The sequence below is a fragment of the Meleagris gallopavo genome, chromosome 20, assembly GCF_905368555.1.
Source record: "Meleagris gallopavo chromosome 20, MGAL_WU_HG_1.1, whole genome shotgun sequence".
NCBI lineage: Eukaryota > Metazoa > Chordata > Aves > Galliformes > Phasianidae > Meleagris > Meleagris gallopavo.
This window is the reverse complement of record NC_139423.1, coordinates 8,063,339-8,080,689: the sequence shown is the minus strand read 5'-3', so window position 1 is coordinate 8,080,689 and position 17,351 is coordinate 8,063,339. Positions and strand designations below refer to the sequence as shown.

General features: G+C 40.2%; 2 protein-coding genes across 24 annotated transcripts in view; both read right to left on the bottom strand.

Annotated features, from left to right (window-relative positions):
* The window catches only part of TEX2 (testis expressed 2), a 48,268-nt gene extending 43,137 nt beyond the window's left edge, over positions 1-5,131 (bottom strand). For 2 of the 3 annotated variants that reach the window (XM_085239852.1, XM_085239853.1), the window contains exons 1-2: positions 4,631-5,131; positions 4,004-4,117 (exon numbers count right to left, since the gene is read on the bottom strand). The gene's annotated coding sequence lies outside the window, so the exon portion shown is untranslated. Of the gene's footprint in view, positions 1-4,003; positions 4,276-4,630 lie in introns of those variants that run through there. The other variant, XM_010721541.4, reaches the window with a different exon arrangement.
* Positions 5,132-8,283: 3,152 nt separating this feature from the next.
* The window catches only part of PECAM1 (platelet and endothelial cell adhesion molecule 1), a 34,415-nt gene continuing 25,347 nt past the window's right edge, over positions 8,284-17,351 (bottom strand). For 12 of the 21 annotated variants that reach the window (XM_085239867.1, XM_010721525.4, XM_085239862.1 and 9 more), the window contains 2 exons: positions 13,707-13,729; positions 8,501-9,813 (listed from right to left, as the gene is read on the bottom strand). Coding sequence is in view for 16 of the 21 variants with exons in the window: in XM_010721525.4 (XP_010719827.1) it covers positions 9,784-9,813; positions 13,707-13,729 (53 nt within the window). In the remaining 5 variants the exon portion in view is untranslated. Of the gene's footprint in view, positions 9,814-13,706; positions 13,730-17,351 lie in introns of all 21 variants that reach the window. The other 9 variants (XM_010721526.4, XM_085239865.1, XM_010721530.4 and 6 more) reach the window with 2 other exon arrangements.

The window sequence follows — 17,351 nt, the reverse complement described above, 5'->3', positions numbered from 1 at the left end:
AGTAACAGCAGATGATACAGACAATTTTCTCTTAATCAGAAAAAGCAAAGCACAAAATTAACAGCAAGCATCCTGACCTTTTAGCTGACAAATTGTTCGCCTATTTTAAATCTACAACTAAATTTAGTGCTCCTGATACAGAACAGCTGAAGTCACAGGTTTAAACCAGGCAAATACACAGCAACTTTTCCACAAGCACAGCTTTAACACCAGTCAGCAGTGCCTTTCTGCTTTTGCCTGGACAGATGCTCAGGCTCTATACTGGTGTGCTTACTGGTGTGCTTAATAGAAATGGTTACTAGAGAGGAAAGTGCATTGGCTATAAAACAAAAACGAGCATCAGCCTTAAGATCCAGAGCTCCAAATCAACTTGTCCAGTATTCAAGTGAAGCTAGATCCATAACATTTAGAGAATATGGCAGAACATGTGGTCAGGTCATCCACAACAACTTTACTGTCCATTGTCTTCACAGGAAAAGACAAAAAACTAATACAAATTAATCACAAGTGTGATTTGAACGTGTTTACTAAAGTTAAATGCATGAATGCTGTTACTCAGTATTAAACTGGACCTCATTTGATTTAGTTTCCTTCAGTTTCAGAGTGAAGTACCCTAGATCAAATTAATGTCACTTAATTCTCAATAAGAAAATCTGCATAAGGGCTTAATAGAATTTAAATAATCTACTTTAAAAGTGATTCAGGTAAGGCTTACTGAGTGTCCCCTCTGAAGAAAGACTCATATCAATAGGCTTAATGGGAATTGTCCCTGGATCATGCTTGTGTGAGGTCAAAACATCTGTCAGCACTCACCAAGAAAGTAGTGACATGTGTCACTCTGAGAGCATGAGTACCTGATCCACAGCTGAATGTATGCCTGACCATGTGGAACCAGAAACTGTAGAATGGGGTGAATTCCTTGTTAAAAAAAGAGGAATTAAACTCTGAAGAAATTTTGGTTTCTTTAGCTGAGATGGAGAACTGGTGCAGGTGTAGCCTTGCACAGGACATCCCCTGTGTTCTGAAGATGTAAACAAAATGTGCACTGTTTTTGTGAGGCTGATATAATTTAGGCTGTTGCTATCTAATGCAAACAGTTTCACATTGTACGTATGATCTCATATTTCATATGATCTTGTTTTTTTTTTTCACATTTAAGAACTGCTCCCTGCTGTTCAAGAGTGAGTCATGTCTTGTTCAGAGTATCATTAAGTCTTTCAGTTAAACATTGCTCAGTAGTCTATCCAACCAATATCCCTGAGTCAGTTTCAAGTGCACACAGACAATATGTTTTCCACATTAATCCATTGAGACATACTAAAGAGTCTAATAAATACATACACAGTCTGCTCAGAAAAAGAAGGAAACTAAACACAGCCATACGTTAACTCTTCGGAGCATCAAATCACATCTCAGAATATGAAAAAATTCTGAACTTGAGCAAGATGCACTGACTGCTCAGTGTTGCCTTACATTGCATTTAGAAAGACATTCTCAATAATCAAAGCCTTCCAAAACTCCCATGTTTTAAAAATAGTAAATTGTATTTCTTTTGAAGGATGGGCTTGTTACAGCTATTTAGGAATCTCATACTGAACTCAGATGGATCTTGAACGTCCCCTGAGGATGATTTATATGTCAGTGCTCATTCATTAACAGATTGGAAGCTGTCCAGGACAATACAGCAAGAAAACACATGATGTCCAGGCTTGCTTTCTGCTTCTTCCTGTCTTAGACAGGATTTTCTGTGCAGTTCTTTATAAATAAATTCAAGGTTAAATATGAGTAGGGTAAGAAATGCAGAGAAAACCAGTCCAGTACTAGCAATGCATCTTACTTATTGATCAACAGAGTACTTCTCTCTAGTGGAAAGGAGAGCATTTAGCAAAACTTCACTCGAGCAGTGACTATCTTACCTCTCCCCAGTGCCAACATGTTTCCACTCCTCTGACCATGTGTGCAAACATCTTTCTCCTCATTAACACAGAGATAAGTGCACATCAGCCCTAATGCCACAGGGCTCAGGAAAACGCTCACAGACCCCAACAGGTTTAATGTTGACTGTCATTAAATGCTATTTTGAATAAGAAGCAAACAAGCTCTCTTACAGAAGCAATCAGCTGATGTGGAAGCAGTCACCCTAAGAAAGAACATAGATGCCAGACATGAGAAGCCAATACACAAAATGGCTCTCCTGGCTGAAATGTTGGGCTTTAAAGATGTGGGGAGGGCAGAGCTTGGAGCAGCTATGCTCCTATAGTGTTACAGAAGCAGCCTTCTCTCAAAACCAGGCAGAACCAGATAAACTCTACTAGAACGACCTTGAGAAAAAAGGCTGTTGGAGTGCTTCAGGATAAAGTGCTGGCTGAAAGGATTGAAATTGCATGCAGAAAAAGTGTCTCCTATTGTCTGATTCCTCCCTGTTCGAAGAAATGGAATTTTGTACTTTCATTGTAAATAAAAAGGCTGCATCAAAGTACTTGAGCGATCAATTCTGCCTGCTATTAGAAACAATCTGCTGAGCCTAAAACCATCTAAGTGCTCTGGTCAAAGAGGGGAATAAAAGCTCTACTCACTTCCTCATGGAAAAGCAGCAGTTTTATCCCTTTGACTGCAACTGCACAGAGCTTGGAAAGTCGAGGGTGCATGAAGAGTGGTTGCTTTGATTTATGGAGTGCAGAACAGGGTACATGTGGCTGTGGACATAATGGCTCCTGACACTCCTTTGCCCTTCACTACCTTAAGTACAAGTAGGTGTAAAGCAGCTACCAGTCAAACTGGTGGCATGCACTGGTAGAAATGGCTCCAGAAGCACAGCAATTAGCAGAATCAGTTGGTGTGAATACATGGCCTCGTTCCTGTCTGTACGCAATGAAGAAAACACAGATGTGACCTTTGTCAGCAAGTCAGTGCACTAATTAGTGTGTCAGAGTTAATAACCACTAAACTTGAAAATCTGACCTATATCTAGTACAAAAAGGAAAAGGCAACAATTTTCTTAAGTATCTATTATACTGCTAACGATTATGAGCTGAAAAACTAGACCATAATGCAGGAAACTTGTAATTAAAAAGCATCAATTATCATTTTCTCCTGGTAGGGGACATTAATCAGGTCTGCCTGCCATAGTCCCAATCAATGTACAGACAGATGTAGAACTGCATGATTTGTCCTGGACCAGTCAGAAAGAAATCAAATCAGTAGGAAAGTAGCAACATCATCAAGAAAGGAGAAAAAAGAAGGAAAAGGGGATGAAGATAGTTCAAGAAAAACCTATCCATGTTTCTTGTTTGGCAAAGCACAGGTGTGTGTGAGGCTTATTTTCTAGCAGGGCAGCCTGCCTCCCTCAAGCAATGACTAAACTGGATTTAAGCAGCATACACAACATTCCGAGGTTTTGGGGCTGAGCTAGCTAATGCTTTCTGTCATGCTGAACATACCATCCTTCTATAGAGATCAACCAGCCCCAGAGTTTGCCAGGAGGAACTTGAATCTCTCCTCTTAAGCCCACATATTTCCCCTCTGCTCCTTTAAGGTGTCAGACTTTCAGCCTAGGGAGCAGATTCTCTAAAGACTGCTACACGCTCAGCACCCACAGGCAGAACCAGTTTATCAAGTACCTGGCCATGCTGTGAGTACATACAGATTTGTTCTTCCAAGAAGCTCCAGCCCTGAGGAGCACACTGAGTCAGGGCTGTGTTACTGAATTTGTTTGAAATTTGCAGCCAGGGAGGTGGTTCGCTCCTGCTCTATTTGTGTGCACAGACACTTCCAGGAGTGCCAGCACTTGGCTTGTGGCCACATGTGCTAAGGGCTAGGGGACTATCAGGCATGGCTGATCCACCTCACTTATGGGATGTACTGTCATTAATGGCCCAAGTAATGGAGGCAATGCAATATCTAGTTCTGAACACCCAGCTGGGTAACCTGGGCACCATCACTGGCCTGAAGATCTGATCTATCATTTTGCACACAAGGACTGCATTTAGACACTTGGCTTTACCTGATTTCAGCTGTGCCATGGATAATACTGCAGCATCTCAGCTCATCTCCAGACACCTCTGAGCTTCTCCCTCTTAGCAGCTTTTGCAGCTCCCGATCTTTAAAGCTCCAGCTTCTTTAGCGATCACAGAGTGGAAATGAAAATGTAAAAAACAACCCAGTAACAAAATCAGAACTATGTTTTGCATTATGGAGACTTTGTGAGATTTTCATTATTAACATGCTTTAAATAATTTAAAATTATTCCAAAGCAATCTGTATCTTCTATTGTCAGCCTCATGCTAATTTAATAACCTGGATGGCTGTAATTTTCATTAATTACCTTACACTCTGAACACATTTTTAATAGAATTGACTATTTTTTCTTCCCTTTTACATCTATTACTAAGCAGGAATGTCAAGTTCACCCCTTGCAATACTATCAGGATTCAGCCCACTTAAGACAAAGCCCTCATCTTTTCCCTATCAACATCAACCTCTCTGTCCCCTTCACTCCGAGGACAAGCCAGCAGCTCTCGTTTTTAATGCCATGGAAGCACTTATCTCCAGCCAGAGCTGCCCCCTAGGGAAAGGCTGGGGCTGGAAAGTGGTCGTTCCAAATAGGGGACGATGTATTTCTGTGACTTACTTCTGTCTGGAGACTGCACTAGCTCAGAAGCTCCTGCTGGGGTACAGCCTGGTGAGTGAGGAGAGCTACAGGGGAGTTCAGACACTTGTCACTGATTAGTTCCATCACGATAGAAGTCAGTCAGGGCTGTCAATTCAGCAGCTCTGAACAATATGAAGTTCACAGGCAAGACATTTCTGCACTCGTAGCACTGTCTCACTGATTTTCAAAGTGAAACTCTGTCAGTTGCAGTGGAGACTTGGTTCTGTGCACAGTTAAAAAAATGAATAATCACAAAACCAGAGCAGAGGATTTAAAGCCAAGTTCTCCCCATGAAAGTGGATAAGTGCTTTGTGGAAACGGACTACTTCGGCAGTCATGCTGCAAGCGCTGAACATAGCTTGGATTGTGCCAGATAAATAAGAGCATAATAGGATTTTTTCTTCTGAAGACACACATTCCCTGTGGCAACATCATAGTCTGTTACAGCAGCTGAGAATCAGGTTCCTCAGTGCTCCATGACTACATGTCCCCACAGAGTGCTAACACGCTGACAGCAGAACTGAAATGAACCTATACTCTTCCTGAATAATGCTTCTGCTACCTGTACAAGTGCCTGCCTTCAACAGGTCTATTTTCTACTTCTAGGAGACACGGGACTTCTGAAAAAACATGAATGTTTGGAACAAGCCAACCAAACAACCAAGTACTCATTTTGCCACAGTTCCCCATGCATCACCAGTGCCATGAGGCGTTCTCTCCCCTCTGCCATTTGTTTCTGGTCCCTTTGCAGGAGCTGCTCAGACATTTGCTGATTTGTGCCAAATCTTTCAGCTTCATGCTGCTCTGTTTGTCTGTCAACAGACTTTTCAGCTGACTCTCTCTGAAAAAAACGTGATTTCTTTTGGTATTAAATTTAAATCTTAACAACAGTGATTACTTCCTGGAACAGTGAGAATTCTCGCAGCCTTCCCACTCACATGTCTGTGACTGGTGAGAAAACAAATTACCTGTAGGAATATAAAGGCTGGCATTAATTGAGGCTGCCCATGCAAGCCACATTCTCACAATTGCTAGATTCTTTTTTGTTTTTTGTTTCTTTTTAATAGGAACACCTGTGATTTAGAGAGGAACATTTCAAAGGATGAAGACAAGAAGCCCTGTTTATCTGTGTGATTATTTAGACACGACAACGTGCTTATTACTTCCCAAATAACTGTAAAAGTGATGTTTAAGTGTATTCAGAAAGGCCTTGAAATTCTAAACAACAAAATGTGCTAGCATTTTAAATACATCTTGATACTTTGTTATCCATCAATTTGATTTCTAGTTTAATTGCTGTGATTTTTTCCAGCTGTTGTTCTCACTCTTTTTCCTTTCTTTCTATGCATCCATTCCTTCTCAGGAGAGCAGCCATGCCCAGTCTGACAGCACTACTGCCACCCCTCCTCCCCCCAAAGCTGATGCCAGAGAGCTTACCAGTGATTTCGCAAAGAAGCAATCAGAGCAAGCACATAACATGCCCAGAAAAGTAAATAAGCTGCGGGTTTCATTCACCCACTGACGAACAGGATATGTACTCTTCCCGAAGTGGTGCCCAGCGTTTTACAAACAACTCATTAACCTTCGCAAGAGAGAAAGGAGGCCTGGTTGGTATGCTCACACCGGGCTTTGAAAACTCTTCATGAAGAGCGGCCGAGATCCAGACCAAGAATCGTACCGCGGTGGGAATCGAACTCGCGAAGCTTTCTTGACCTTACGGCCGCAGCTGCAGGGGTTCCCCCAGCAGGGGTCAGCCCCGGCCGGCTCAGCGCGGCGGGCAGCGCGGCCCTCGGCCCGGCCCTGCGGCTCCCAGCACGAATCAGAGCTCGTTTTTTCCACGCGCGGTGACGCAGAAATGCACTTACATCGGACGAGAAAATAAGTAGCTGTGAGTTTGCTGGAAATGGAAAAAATAACAGTGGCAAAGACTTAATGCGTTTCTGTATCAAAGATTCTGCTCTGCAAAAGTAGAAATACTACAAAATCCATCAAGCAAAACAGTAGGATGGGCAGGTCTCTTTCTAAATGTGCTTAGCTCCAGCAGGATGTGGCCCTGCTGCTCAGAAAGGTGTGCTGCAAAGGCCTGAGAACCTTCTTCAGTTCTTCTGTCAAAAGGATTTTTAACAGCTAACGTGAATTCTCACTGAAAGCACTCACTAACATAAAAACAATATAAAAATGATCATGAGTTGGAAAAATCCCATCTAGACTGGACTTTCAGATTTAAAAGCAAGTGTTGAGAAATTCTCACATCTGTACCCTTGGTTCTGATAACCAGAAAACATTAACAAACTGCAAAAAGTATCAATAAAGAAAGGTAACACTATCATTACAATTTCAGTCTTAGGAACAAAAGTATAAAAAACAATACCCAAATGTTCAAAGCAAAAAGCAGTTGTCCTTGCTCTTCATGAATCAGAACAAACCCTCTTGAGATGGAGGGAGAGTCTGAAACAAAAGCCTCTTTCTCCTCTCACAGAGGCAGCCTCCAGTTACCACCAACACGAATGACACCCATGGGCCCTGTTCTGCAAGGTTCTTTTTCTTGCAGTCTCACATGAATCACCACTCTGCATACAGTTTGGTACCTGCAGGTGCAAAACAGTATGAATGCTACCACACAAACACAGCCTCCATCTAAGTGGGGTGGACACAAGGTTGCACATCGTTGTGTGTACCTAGGAAAAACAAGAGAACCATCTGGTGCTCACAGCAGAGCAAACACCTGCCACCTCCAGTCACCACACCTCTACCTTGTAAACCCATGCCTGTTCCTGCCTCAAACTGATGTAAATATTTAGCAACACACCTCATTGTATATTTGTTAAGCTCAACTCGATTACAAGGTAGAAATGTGGAGGGTTTTTTGGTTGCTTTTCAATAACGTAATATTTGAACTCTAATCTGGGCTTTGACCTGTTTCAATAGCAGATTCAAGACTTATTTCTCAGACGTTTCTAGTGAGACAATAAGGCTTATTTGGCATCCAGAAGACATGCTCATAACAGGACATTTGGATGCCTTGTGTGCTCATTTACCTCATGGGCTGACTGACCTTGTCTTCACTGGAGATGTCTGCTGATCTAATGTCCCACACTTTAAATTATTTTGGTATATCTGTAAGACAAAACAAAAGCGCTCAAAGCAGTGCACAGCACTCTGAGAAGTTGATATAACAGCTATGCTTCAGGAGAGCTAATAAAGAACTTTTGTTACAGGCTAAATCCAAAATAGTTTACGATTAAGTTAGGATTAGCCAAGGGACAATCTGAAATCAATAAATCATCTCACTGCTACTCCACCATGCACAGATGTGTATGTTCTGAAACTTCCTCGAAAGCAGTGCTTTTCTCTACCAGTTGTGCCAGGGACTTTTTTCACCTTTGTAATTTAACACATGATTTATACAAATGCGAACATTCCCATGCTCATTCTTAACCCCATTTAAGGTATTTACCTGCTGCTAAACTAGTTCAAGACAACAGATCTAAGTGCCTCAAATTGCTTATTGCAGAGATGACATCTTCTATTGTAAATTTATGAAGTCTCTGAGATTCATCACTAAGGAAAAGCTTTACAGACATTCATTTGCAAGTGGTCAATAATATGAACATGCAAGATTCAGTGCAAAGTTCAATTCAGAATTTTCTTTATTAAAATACCTTTTCACATTCCCTTGAGCAGTAGATTTGTATGGACACTTGCTAGAATGAGCATCTGTCAACAGAAGAGCGCTATAAGGTCAGGTGATTGTGAAAGGTTTATGATACCAACAACATTTGTATAGGGAACAATAAATTAGAGATTTTAGCCAGTAGCTGGAGCTTGAAAATTTCAACTTGGAATGAGATTATGAAACTTTTTTTTTTTAATTTCTTGTTGGTTTTGCACCTCTGGTGCGATGGCTAAAGCAGTAACTATATATGTATGTACAAATCCATGCCCTCGCTTTCACTATTTTCTAAGTGAGAACTTTTTTACCTGTGGCCCAGATCTTACAGTAATTTAATCTTCACTAGGAAAAGGAGAGTAACTGTAGTGTCAGAGACCAGCTAGTTAAAGGGTGAGGGATTGTACTTTTTGTTTTGCTTTTAAAATAATGCAACTGAGATAAATAAAGACTTGAGAGATTAGATCCAGGTCCAGAACTGGACACATGACAGTGGCTTATCATACCATAAAGAGAAGGGATAGGTATGAAGCTCCATACTGGACAAACTGGGCACAAATATAACTTCAGATCTCTCTTAAAATCAAAGGAATAAACATTATACATACAGAACTTCCAGGTACAAACTCACTGACCTGTGTATAGCATGTCCACTGACTCAAGATCTATATTTTGCATCTTCCAAAATAACTGTGATTGGCAATCATTTCTTGAAGAATCATCACAGTGAACTAAACAACAAGCATCAGAACTTTCAGAAGGAAAAAGCAGTTTAGCAAAGAATAAAGAATATTTGTGCTTCTTCTGGCAGAAGCACTTGGTAAAGTATAAAATCTCTTAACAGTTATTCAAGTTTTTAGAGAGCCCAGGTCTTGCTCTTTCGTTAGGCTCTCATTGTAGTGTAGCATCCAAGTGAGCCATAAATTAGCTGGCTCCAAGACTGGTAGCAGTCCAGCTGCTGCAGCACAGGGAGTTCAGCACAAGATGCAAGATCATTTCAAAGAACATGCATGTCTGGCCTGGCTGTGCTGAGCTATGTTCTGCCATGGTACAATGTTACTGATAACCAAGTCAGCTAGTTTAAAGCAAGCTTAGATATTTCTATATCCTACTAGCATCACAGTAGTTACTGCACTGTAGAAATGTACTTCCTCAGATGTAGTTTTTCCCTTTATTTCCTCAGAGTATGGTGAATTAGGGGCTAGAAAAGTAAAATTGCATTAGCAGAAGAAATTACAGATGGGAACCTAGGTCAGTGGTTTCCAGAGCCACTTTCCTATGAGAATTTTTATTTGTAATTTTTTCCATTATACATGTTAGGAACATCTCTATTGTTCCCTGAGGAAATAAACTTTGAAAAGAGCCTGGCAAACTGATAAGTGCTGCAGAGCTTTTGAAACAGTTGCAACATCTTCCATCTTGGCTTGTTTTCTTCTCCCAGCTGATTTTTGAGATGGCTGTTCTAAGTAGCATCAGGATGCCCTTGTATTCTCTGTTGGCAACAAGACCAAAAAAAGAAAAAAAAGGGTATGAGTATAAGCAGCCCCCTGTCCTCTCCAGTTATTTTATGATTGATACAAAAACATTAAATGTAACAGCATCTTCCTTAAAGCACGGTACAATGAAATAATAAATACAGTTCCCCAGGGAAATATTAGCATTATCTTCACCAGATAAAAAATGGAGATAAGACAGTAGTAGGAGATTTTGGTTAACAATTACAGACTAGACTGCAATACTGTTGAGTAGCAATATCTGTAACGGTGCATTTACAGATAAAACCTGGATTCTTATGATCTGAAAGTTTTTTTAAAGTTTTGCTTTACTAGCAGATCTGCACTTACCACAATTAGGCCCCCCTCCGAAGCCTCACTAGAAAAAAAGCTTTCCCAAAAAGTGAGCAAAGCATTGGTAAGCTTTTTGACAGTGTTCCTACTGCTTCAAGCTATTCAGAACACAGAAACCAGAACCACAAGAGGCAGGGTGCAGATGAGGAGTCCTAACCAAAGGGAAAGGCCAAGGAGATCCCAAATTTCATAGTTTTTACGCTACATGACAGAAATAATTCTGTCCACTGGGGTTTCACAACCATCAGGTCTTTCCTGACATCTGTTACCAAAGCAAGTCTTCCTCCTGCAAATATCTGCTAAGAGAGTACGTGGTGGCCTCAAAATTAATGATTTATTCTGTCAGCACTGAGGCGCCTAACTCCTTTTGTGGACTTACCCCCAAAGGATTTGCCCCATGACTCAGAGGCAGGAATTCCTGGTTTATAATGCAGTGTTTATTTCAGAGTATCACCTTGTTTTTCATATCCTGACTGCCTGAAATGCCCCCCTAATTTTAAATGGACACATCCTTCATCCTCATTTCCCGTCTGGAGCTATTGTGCCATGTTACCATGCACACTTAAACATATGCCAGGTCCCCCTTCAGAGCTACCTACATTGTGCTGGCACTGTGAAGCAGTTTCTTCACAAAATGCATTGGGAATAGCTTGAGTGAGATGAGAAAGTAGCCAAAAACAATTTACTGCAAATAGATCTAAATTTTACAGGTTTCTATCTCAGAGGGTACGTTCTCAGGTTGCACAAATAGGTGGTTAAAAGTACGTTATGTTCTGACTGAGGCTGCCAGTCCTCATATACTCCTAGGACAGAATCAAACAAACAAACAAACACACAAACATCTAAGACACAATAGGGGAGGAGGAGATATGAAGTCAGAATGTACCAGTGAGGTAAATCTGACACAATACCAATTAGTATTTGGCGAAGTGGCTGTCTCATTGTTTAGATATTTCCTTCAATATGTTTTCAGAAACTGGGACCGTTAAATAACTCAGAAAGATTGCCAGCTCTGATTTCAGGAAGGAAACCTCCTCCCAGTTCCTCTTTAAGTAATTCATTTCTTTTGCAAATACTTCCTATGGATGGCATTTAAGATACAAATTCTTGAAACAGAAAAGAAAGAGGAAAATAACCCCCGCCCCAAAAACTTTGGTCTCATTTCTAAATGTCCTAGAAGTCCAAGACATTCAGGTTCAAGTTACCCTGGGCTTCAAAACCAGTGAGAACCTGTACTGCAATTCAGCCTTTACACAGTTCAAATAAAGCAGACTTGAACTGATCACTTCTATCCTGCATCACTTTCTTGACATAATGCAGGCACTTGCAATGACTCTGTAACACAACACATAGTAAGCAGTGCTAACTGAGGTGTGAGCTCAAAGCAAAGTTTCTAAAGTTCTATGCTAGATTACATTTATTTTGACAGAAACTACATAGGGACAAAGGGATGGGGGCAAGACTAGCACTTATTAAAATAATTTTCTTCATCCTCTTTTTTTCCACAGTATTGGCCGTTACTACTGGAAGATCAGTGCAGAACTGAGTAAGCTAAGAGAGTTTATCAGAGGAGTGGAACCCACATTGTTGACTTTAGAGTGAGAAGGACAGCAGGATCTGATGTTGAGTCTGCACTGTAATTACTGAAGAAAAACACTGCATGTCCTCCTGTCTCTGAAAGCACAGCTCGTAGCAAAACACTGCTGTCTGTTATGCCTTTTGTGACCCTTCTGGAATACCTATTACTGCTTAGAGGGATTCAAATTCTGCCAGTTTTTTGACATGTCACTGTAATTAGGCAATTCATCTGACATTTCAGAAGTGATTAAGATGCCAGCTGACCAGGCTAGTGCCTGAAGGCCTCCCTTCTCTCACAAATGAGAGCAAAGCAAAAGCAACTTCACCTCATCCAAATACTTCATTTGGCTGTGAAGAGGTAGAACAGCTGGGGAGGAAGTTTAAGGCACTTGATCTTTTTATGAGGAGCATTTTCCTTTTCACGAGTAGGACTAACAATTCCTCATTTGGACCAAACCTCAGAATTATGTATTAAGTTAAAATGAGCTACAAAGGAGAGCAGTCGCAACAAAATAATGCTATGAAGGCCCTTAGTAGCTTCCTGCCTCTTCTCTACTCATCTGTGCTGCCTGGAAACTCTACAAAGAAATATGTCTATCCAATCCTACTGCAGGTGATTCAGCTGGAGAATTAAAAGGCTGGTGGGATCTGTTTCTGCCATGTCTTCTAAAGCACTACTATATCAAAAAAGGAGTTACCACGTTAAGTATATGAGCAGTATCTAAAAAAGGGACATTTTCAAGGCTTGACTTGAGAAAGGCTGTTTCTGGGAAAACTTGCATAAGATGTAGAAGCATTCTAAGCTGAATTTTCTCAGGGGTGTTTCTGAAAAGGAGATTGATTTTACAGAGAATTTGAGTTTATTGCTCTCCTGCCGTTAAAAGGAGCTTGTGCAGACAACACAGAGAAAACACTGCCCTCAGCTGACACTTTTTTCCCTTGAATCTAATGTTACTTCACAGATTGCCCAGTTTAGCAGGTTTTAATAGCCCAATTAAAATTAAAGTGACATATGTGGGTAGTCAGCATATTTTCTCTGAAGCAGACTCATACTTTTGTGGAGGGATTTTTTTAACTCAGATTTGGCCATAGGAACAGAAAACACAAAATATTCATAAAACTTTAGCCTTTTCTCCAACATTCTTTACAAATGCTCCTCCCTGAGCTTACACCAGATATCTGTCACAGCCACTTGACTATTTTTCCTGCTGTGTAGGACTGGAACAAACTTTCTTCTGTGTAACTCTCCAAGGAATGTGTGGTATAACCCAGAGGAGTGTTCAGCCTGCTCTATTTTTAGAAAATTGAGAGCAAAGAATAAAAACAATCCTTTAAACTAAGAGAGACAATGATACTATAAACCCAACTGACCTGTTAATATATGTCTGTTTACTGTAACACAACCTGTGACCTCCAGCACTCTGCCAGCATCTGTAAATAATACAATGGGTTGCTCTTATATCCCACGGGGATGTGAGCACTGATGGAGCCTTTCAAAACTCAAATGGATGCCGTAAGCTGACGTAGACTGTGCCATTGTGTTTCTTATTTATGAGTTTCTCTGTCTTTCTTTTTTCTTTTTATGTTCCAAAGCCACAAAGTGGATGGCAGAATAAAAACATGCCTGCATGGTTGGAGGTTGGATTAGATAGCTTATCTAACACTCATGAAAGTTCTCCTGAAATGTATGTCTCTACATCAGATTTTTTGAAAGCTGAGGAACAGCTCATTCAAGGCATTTATCCTTTTTTTTTTTTTTTAATATATTGTTTTCCACTGGTTTCTACATACAGCCTGACCAGTATGAGTATTTCTGAAGGGATTGCTATCCTGTAGAGGTCCTGACCAACAAATAAACAATAAAAAAATAGAAATGCTTGAACACTATCTTTCTAGATACACGATAATTTCATTCCAACTTTCCCTATCCGTAATGTCTTACATAAAAATGCATACTTACAGAATGTCTGTTTTCCACAGAATCTACAAAATAAAACACAGTGTATAAATTACAAAGTGGTACATTGTGGAGCGATCAGTTCTATGTTTCAGCAAATAGGCTGCTCCGTTTAACAACTTCTTTTGTTGGTCTTGCAATGATGCAGAACTGTTACCTTCAACTAAGGTTCAAACTCTGGCCCTAGAAAATATTTGTGCTCTAGCTCAGTTCAAGTACTAGGATAGGACCAGACATCTCATAACCATGTCTATCAGTATGTCTGACAGCTTTCCTGACAGCGGCTTAGAGCAGAAGTTTCTTCTGAGAGCACAAGCTGTTACTGGACAAAAAAGAGTTTTCCTTTCAGAGGCAAGTTCTCATGAGCATTGTATTTCCTCTTCCAGCTCCTTGCCAGGAAAATAATACATTGCAGAAACCTGATATAGGAAACAATTTCCAGAGCCAAATAAGATGACAGAAAGATACCTGAAATTTGGTTAATAAAAAGCTGCTTATTTCCAATGAAAACTTGGGAGCCAGTGGGCTCTTTACATTTAGGATCAGAAAACTTTAAAATTAGATTTTACATTTACTTTTAGAGCAGATTTAGCTATTCAGAAGCTTCAGACAATGCCTTCAAATACTAAAACATAAACATTTTCCTGTCCTCTTGAAGTAAAACAATTGAGAGACATGAGGAAAATAAGTCCTCTTTCAGAGAAGGAATTTGAGTCTTATTGAAAGTGCCCTTTTGTATGGTTTGTTAAAATATCACTCATCTTACAAAAGCAGATGCTCAGTCTTGAAGATTGTTTTCTTGGAAAGTGTATAAAATTCAGCAGGGAGAAGTTGTGTCAAGAAAAGTCATCTGATGTTCAAAGTAAAGGGTTTGAGCTGGGACTCTGGGTTAATCTTTTCAGTACTTTTTCTATTGACATGAAATAGTCTCTTAATCTATACTTTTGAGTAAGCATTTTTTAAATAGCAAATAATATAATCAATCCTCCTACAGGCAGAACACTTGTTTAAAGTCTGAGAATTGTTCTCAAATGATTAAATAAGGACTGCAAGTAAACCTTTGTAAAGGTCTTCTAGAAACTCCTTTGGCAGCCAGCATAAGGAATGAAATAACTGAATAAAGGGAAATCTAACTTTGCAAATTAAAATACTCAGGTTTTTCTTTCTGTCTCCTTTACAATTACATTCACATAAATTTGTGTGCAGTTAGGCTCGTGCTGTTTCTACAATCAGCATTTTTATTTCATTAGGAGTATGATTTGTCTTCACTGAAAACAGCACTGTGAACATGGTGTGCAGTTAGGCTGCAAAAATGCAGAGAAAAAAAATGCAAAATGCAAAAAATGCAGAGAAACACAGACATGAATGTTGCTTTAACTGTACACTGTCAATTTTCTTCAAAAGAATTCTATCCACAATGTTCAGACTAACAAAAGTCCTGGAAGCTCAGGTGACTACAGCACATGAATTGCAGTATAAAACCGATCCCTACATTTTCAGTTGGTTTAATCAGAAACAAAAACTTACGTGAGAAACACGTACAAGTTTTTTGTGCCCTGAAAGCAGCCAGAATGAACAAAAATGCTAATGATTTATGAAATGAGGTATTAATGAGTTGCAGTTTAGGCTTCTGTGACAATGCATTGTGCCTGCAGGAAGGAGGAAATGAGGAATTTTGTCTAAATTCCTAACATCAAACAACGGGATGTTGGCTACTGCAAAGCTACCAGGTCACAATAACAGATATCTCGCCTTATAACCTGTCACCTATATTCAAAATAGTGTGCTTTTCTAGCTAAGGACCATATCTCTACCAGGAGAACATTACACACGTCCTTTGGAAGTGCTGCTAGAGTGCCATGTGATTTCTACAAGGTGCTGACCAGGTATGTCAGTCTACATTCTCTAAAAGGGATATAATGTTCCTGTTGATTCTTTTCTACACCAATCCTTTCACAACGTTATTTTTTCATCCCTGTTAAAAATACCAAGAGTGTTTTACTTGAACCAGTCTGATCTTATTGTGATGAAAGAACAAAGGTTTTCAAATGATACCTGTCTTCTCCTACTGCCAAAAACAGGAAAATAGAGATCAGCTGTATCCCATGCAGACAAACTGGTCAATTTTCCATAGCAGGGCAAACGAGAAGTTGTATATTTGTTAACTGAACCAGAAATAAACGAGCTGAAGATCCAGTTCTGTTGACATCCAAAACATTCCCAAGTACAGGTGCTTTTATGGATTTCTGATGGATTTAAGATCTTGTTACTTTTAGTTTATGGATTTTAAAATTCAAATGTCACATTCTTAGAAAGGGCACTTTAATGGCAGAACTTTAAGACATTGTCCATCCCCCGTCTGCTCCCCTTTATTGCTAAATGCTATGGAAAAGAGATGATAGCCCTAAGCAGTTGCAATTTACAGACTATCTCAAGCCCACCTCCAACACTGTTGAGAGCTCAGATGCTAGAATATAAACAGAAGAAGCTGAATAGCAATCACATGCTACATTCTGCCAAGTCTTTCACTGGAGCACTAACTTCTAACACAGAACCTTGGCAGGCAGTTTGGGAATAGATCTTACACAGAAGCATGTGCACAATTGTGCTTTGCTTTTTAGGTTCAAGTAAGGTCAGAAGCTCCCTGCAAATTTCTGTCTTACTGAAACCATCTGGCTTTGCCTAATTTTTGGCTGAAGGTGTAGTTAGCACTTGGCTCTGAAATCAATGTCTCAGATGGAGGCTTTGGTCTAGAACATGTCTTGAAACCTAAAGAAACACAGTTTTATTTTGGAGAAAGGAAAGTCTACTTGCACAATCTCAGACTGCACGCAACCAGCAGATGCTCATAATGTCTGACTTTTGAATAACCACCAGGAATTCTCTCACCCATGGAGTTTTCTCTATGCTGGAAAAGGCATTCAGTGGGAACTACTAGCTGAACAGAGAGGTATTATGCTTGTGCCTCAGTAGCAGGAAAGAATTTTAGCAGATTTCCTGATTGCTGGAACTGATTTTTAATAGCTTGTTCCAAAGCACTCTGTGCAATGGAAATTTCTCATGTCTCTTTCCACTGGGATACAGTTATTTTTTCATAGTACTTTGTTGGTGGCAATGGGATTCTTAGAATTTCCTGTCTTGATGCTGCAGTTGCATATAAGTGATCAATTCTTTCATCCAGACTTAGCAGCATAAAGGCAGGGTCTGCATTTTTTTCACTAGATTTCCACTTTCCTGATGAGAAGCTATGAACAGAGAGCAGTTATCTTGCAATAAGCCACTGAGAGTTCTGTGATCCATGTACACGAAGATCAGCGCACAGACTATCACTGGCTTTTGTGAGCTTTGGATCTGATGCGGAGCAAAGGCAGAGTTCACTGACAGAGCAAGAACATTATTAATTCAGAAGAGATCTGTGAAAAAGGGTGGACCCATCTTCTCAGCAAGGTGCTGAGAACTGTGCTGCCCCAAGAACTGGGACCAATGCTAAGGGAAGGAGAAAGCTGAGAGAAAGAACCAGTACAGAACTGCATGGACTTCCTGCCCCTGCTGTCTCTTGGGAAGATGAAAGGTGTGATGAATGTAAATCATGCATCTAAAGAGCCTCCACCCTCCCAGCCGAGCTGAGCATCTGACACATCCTGTCCC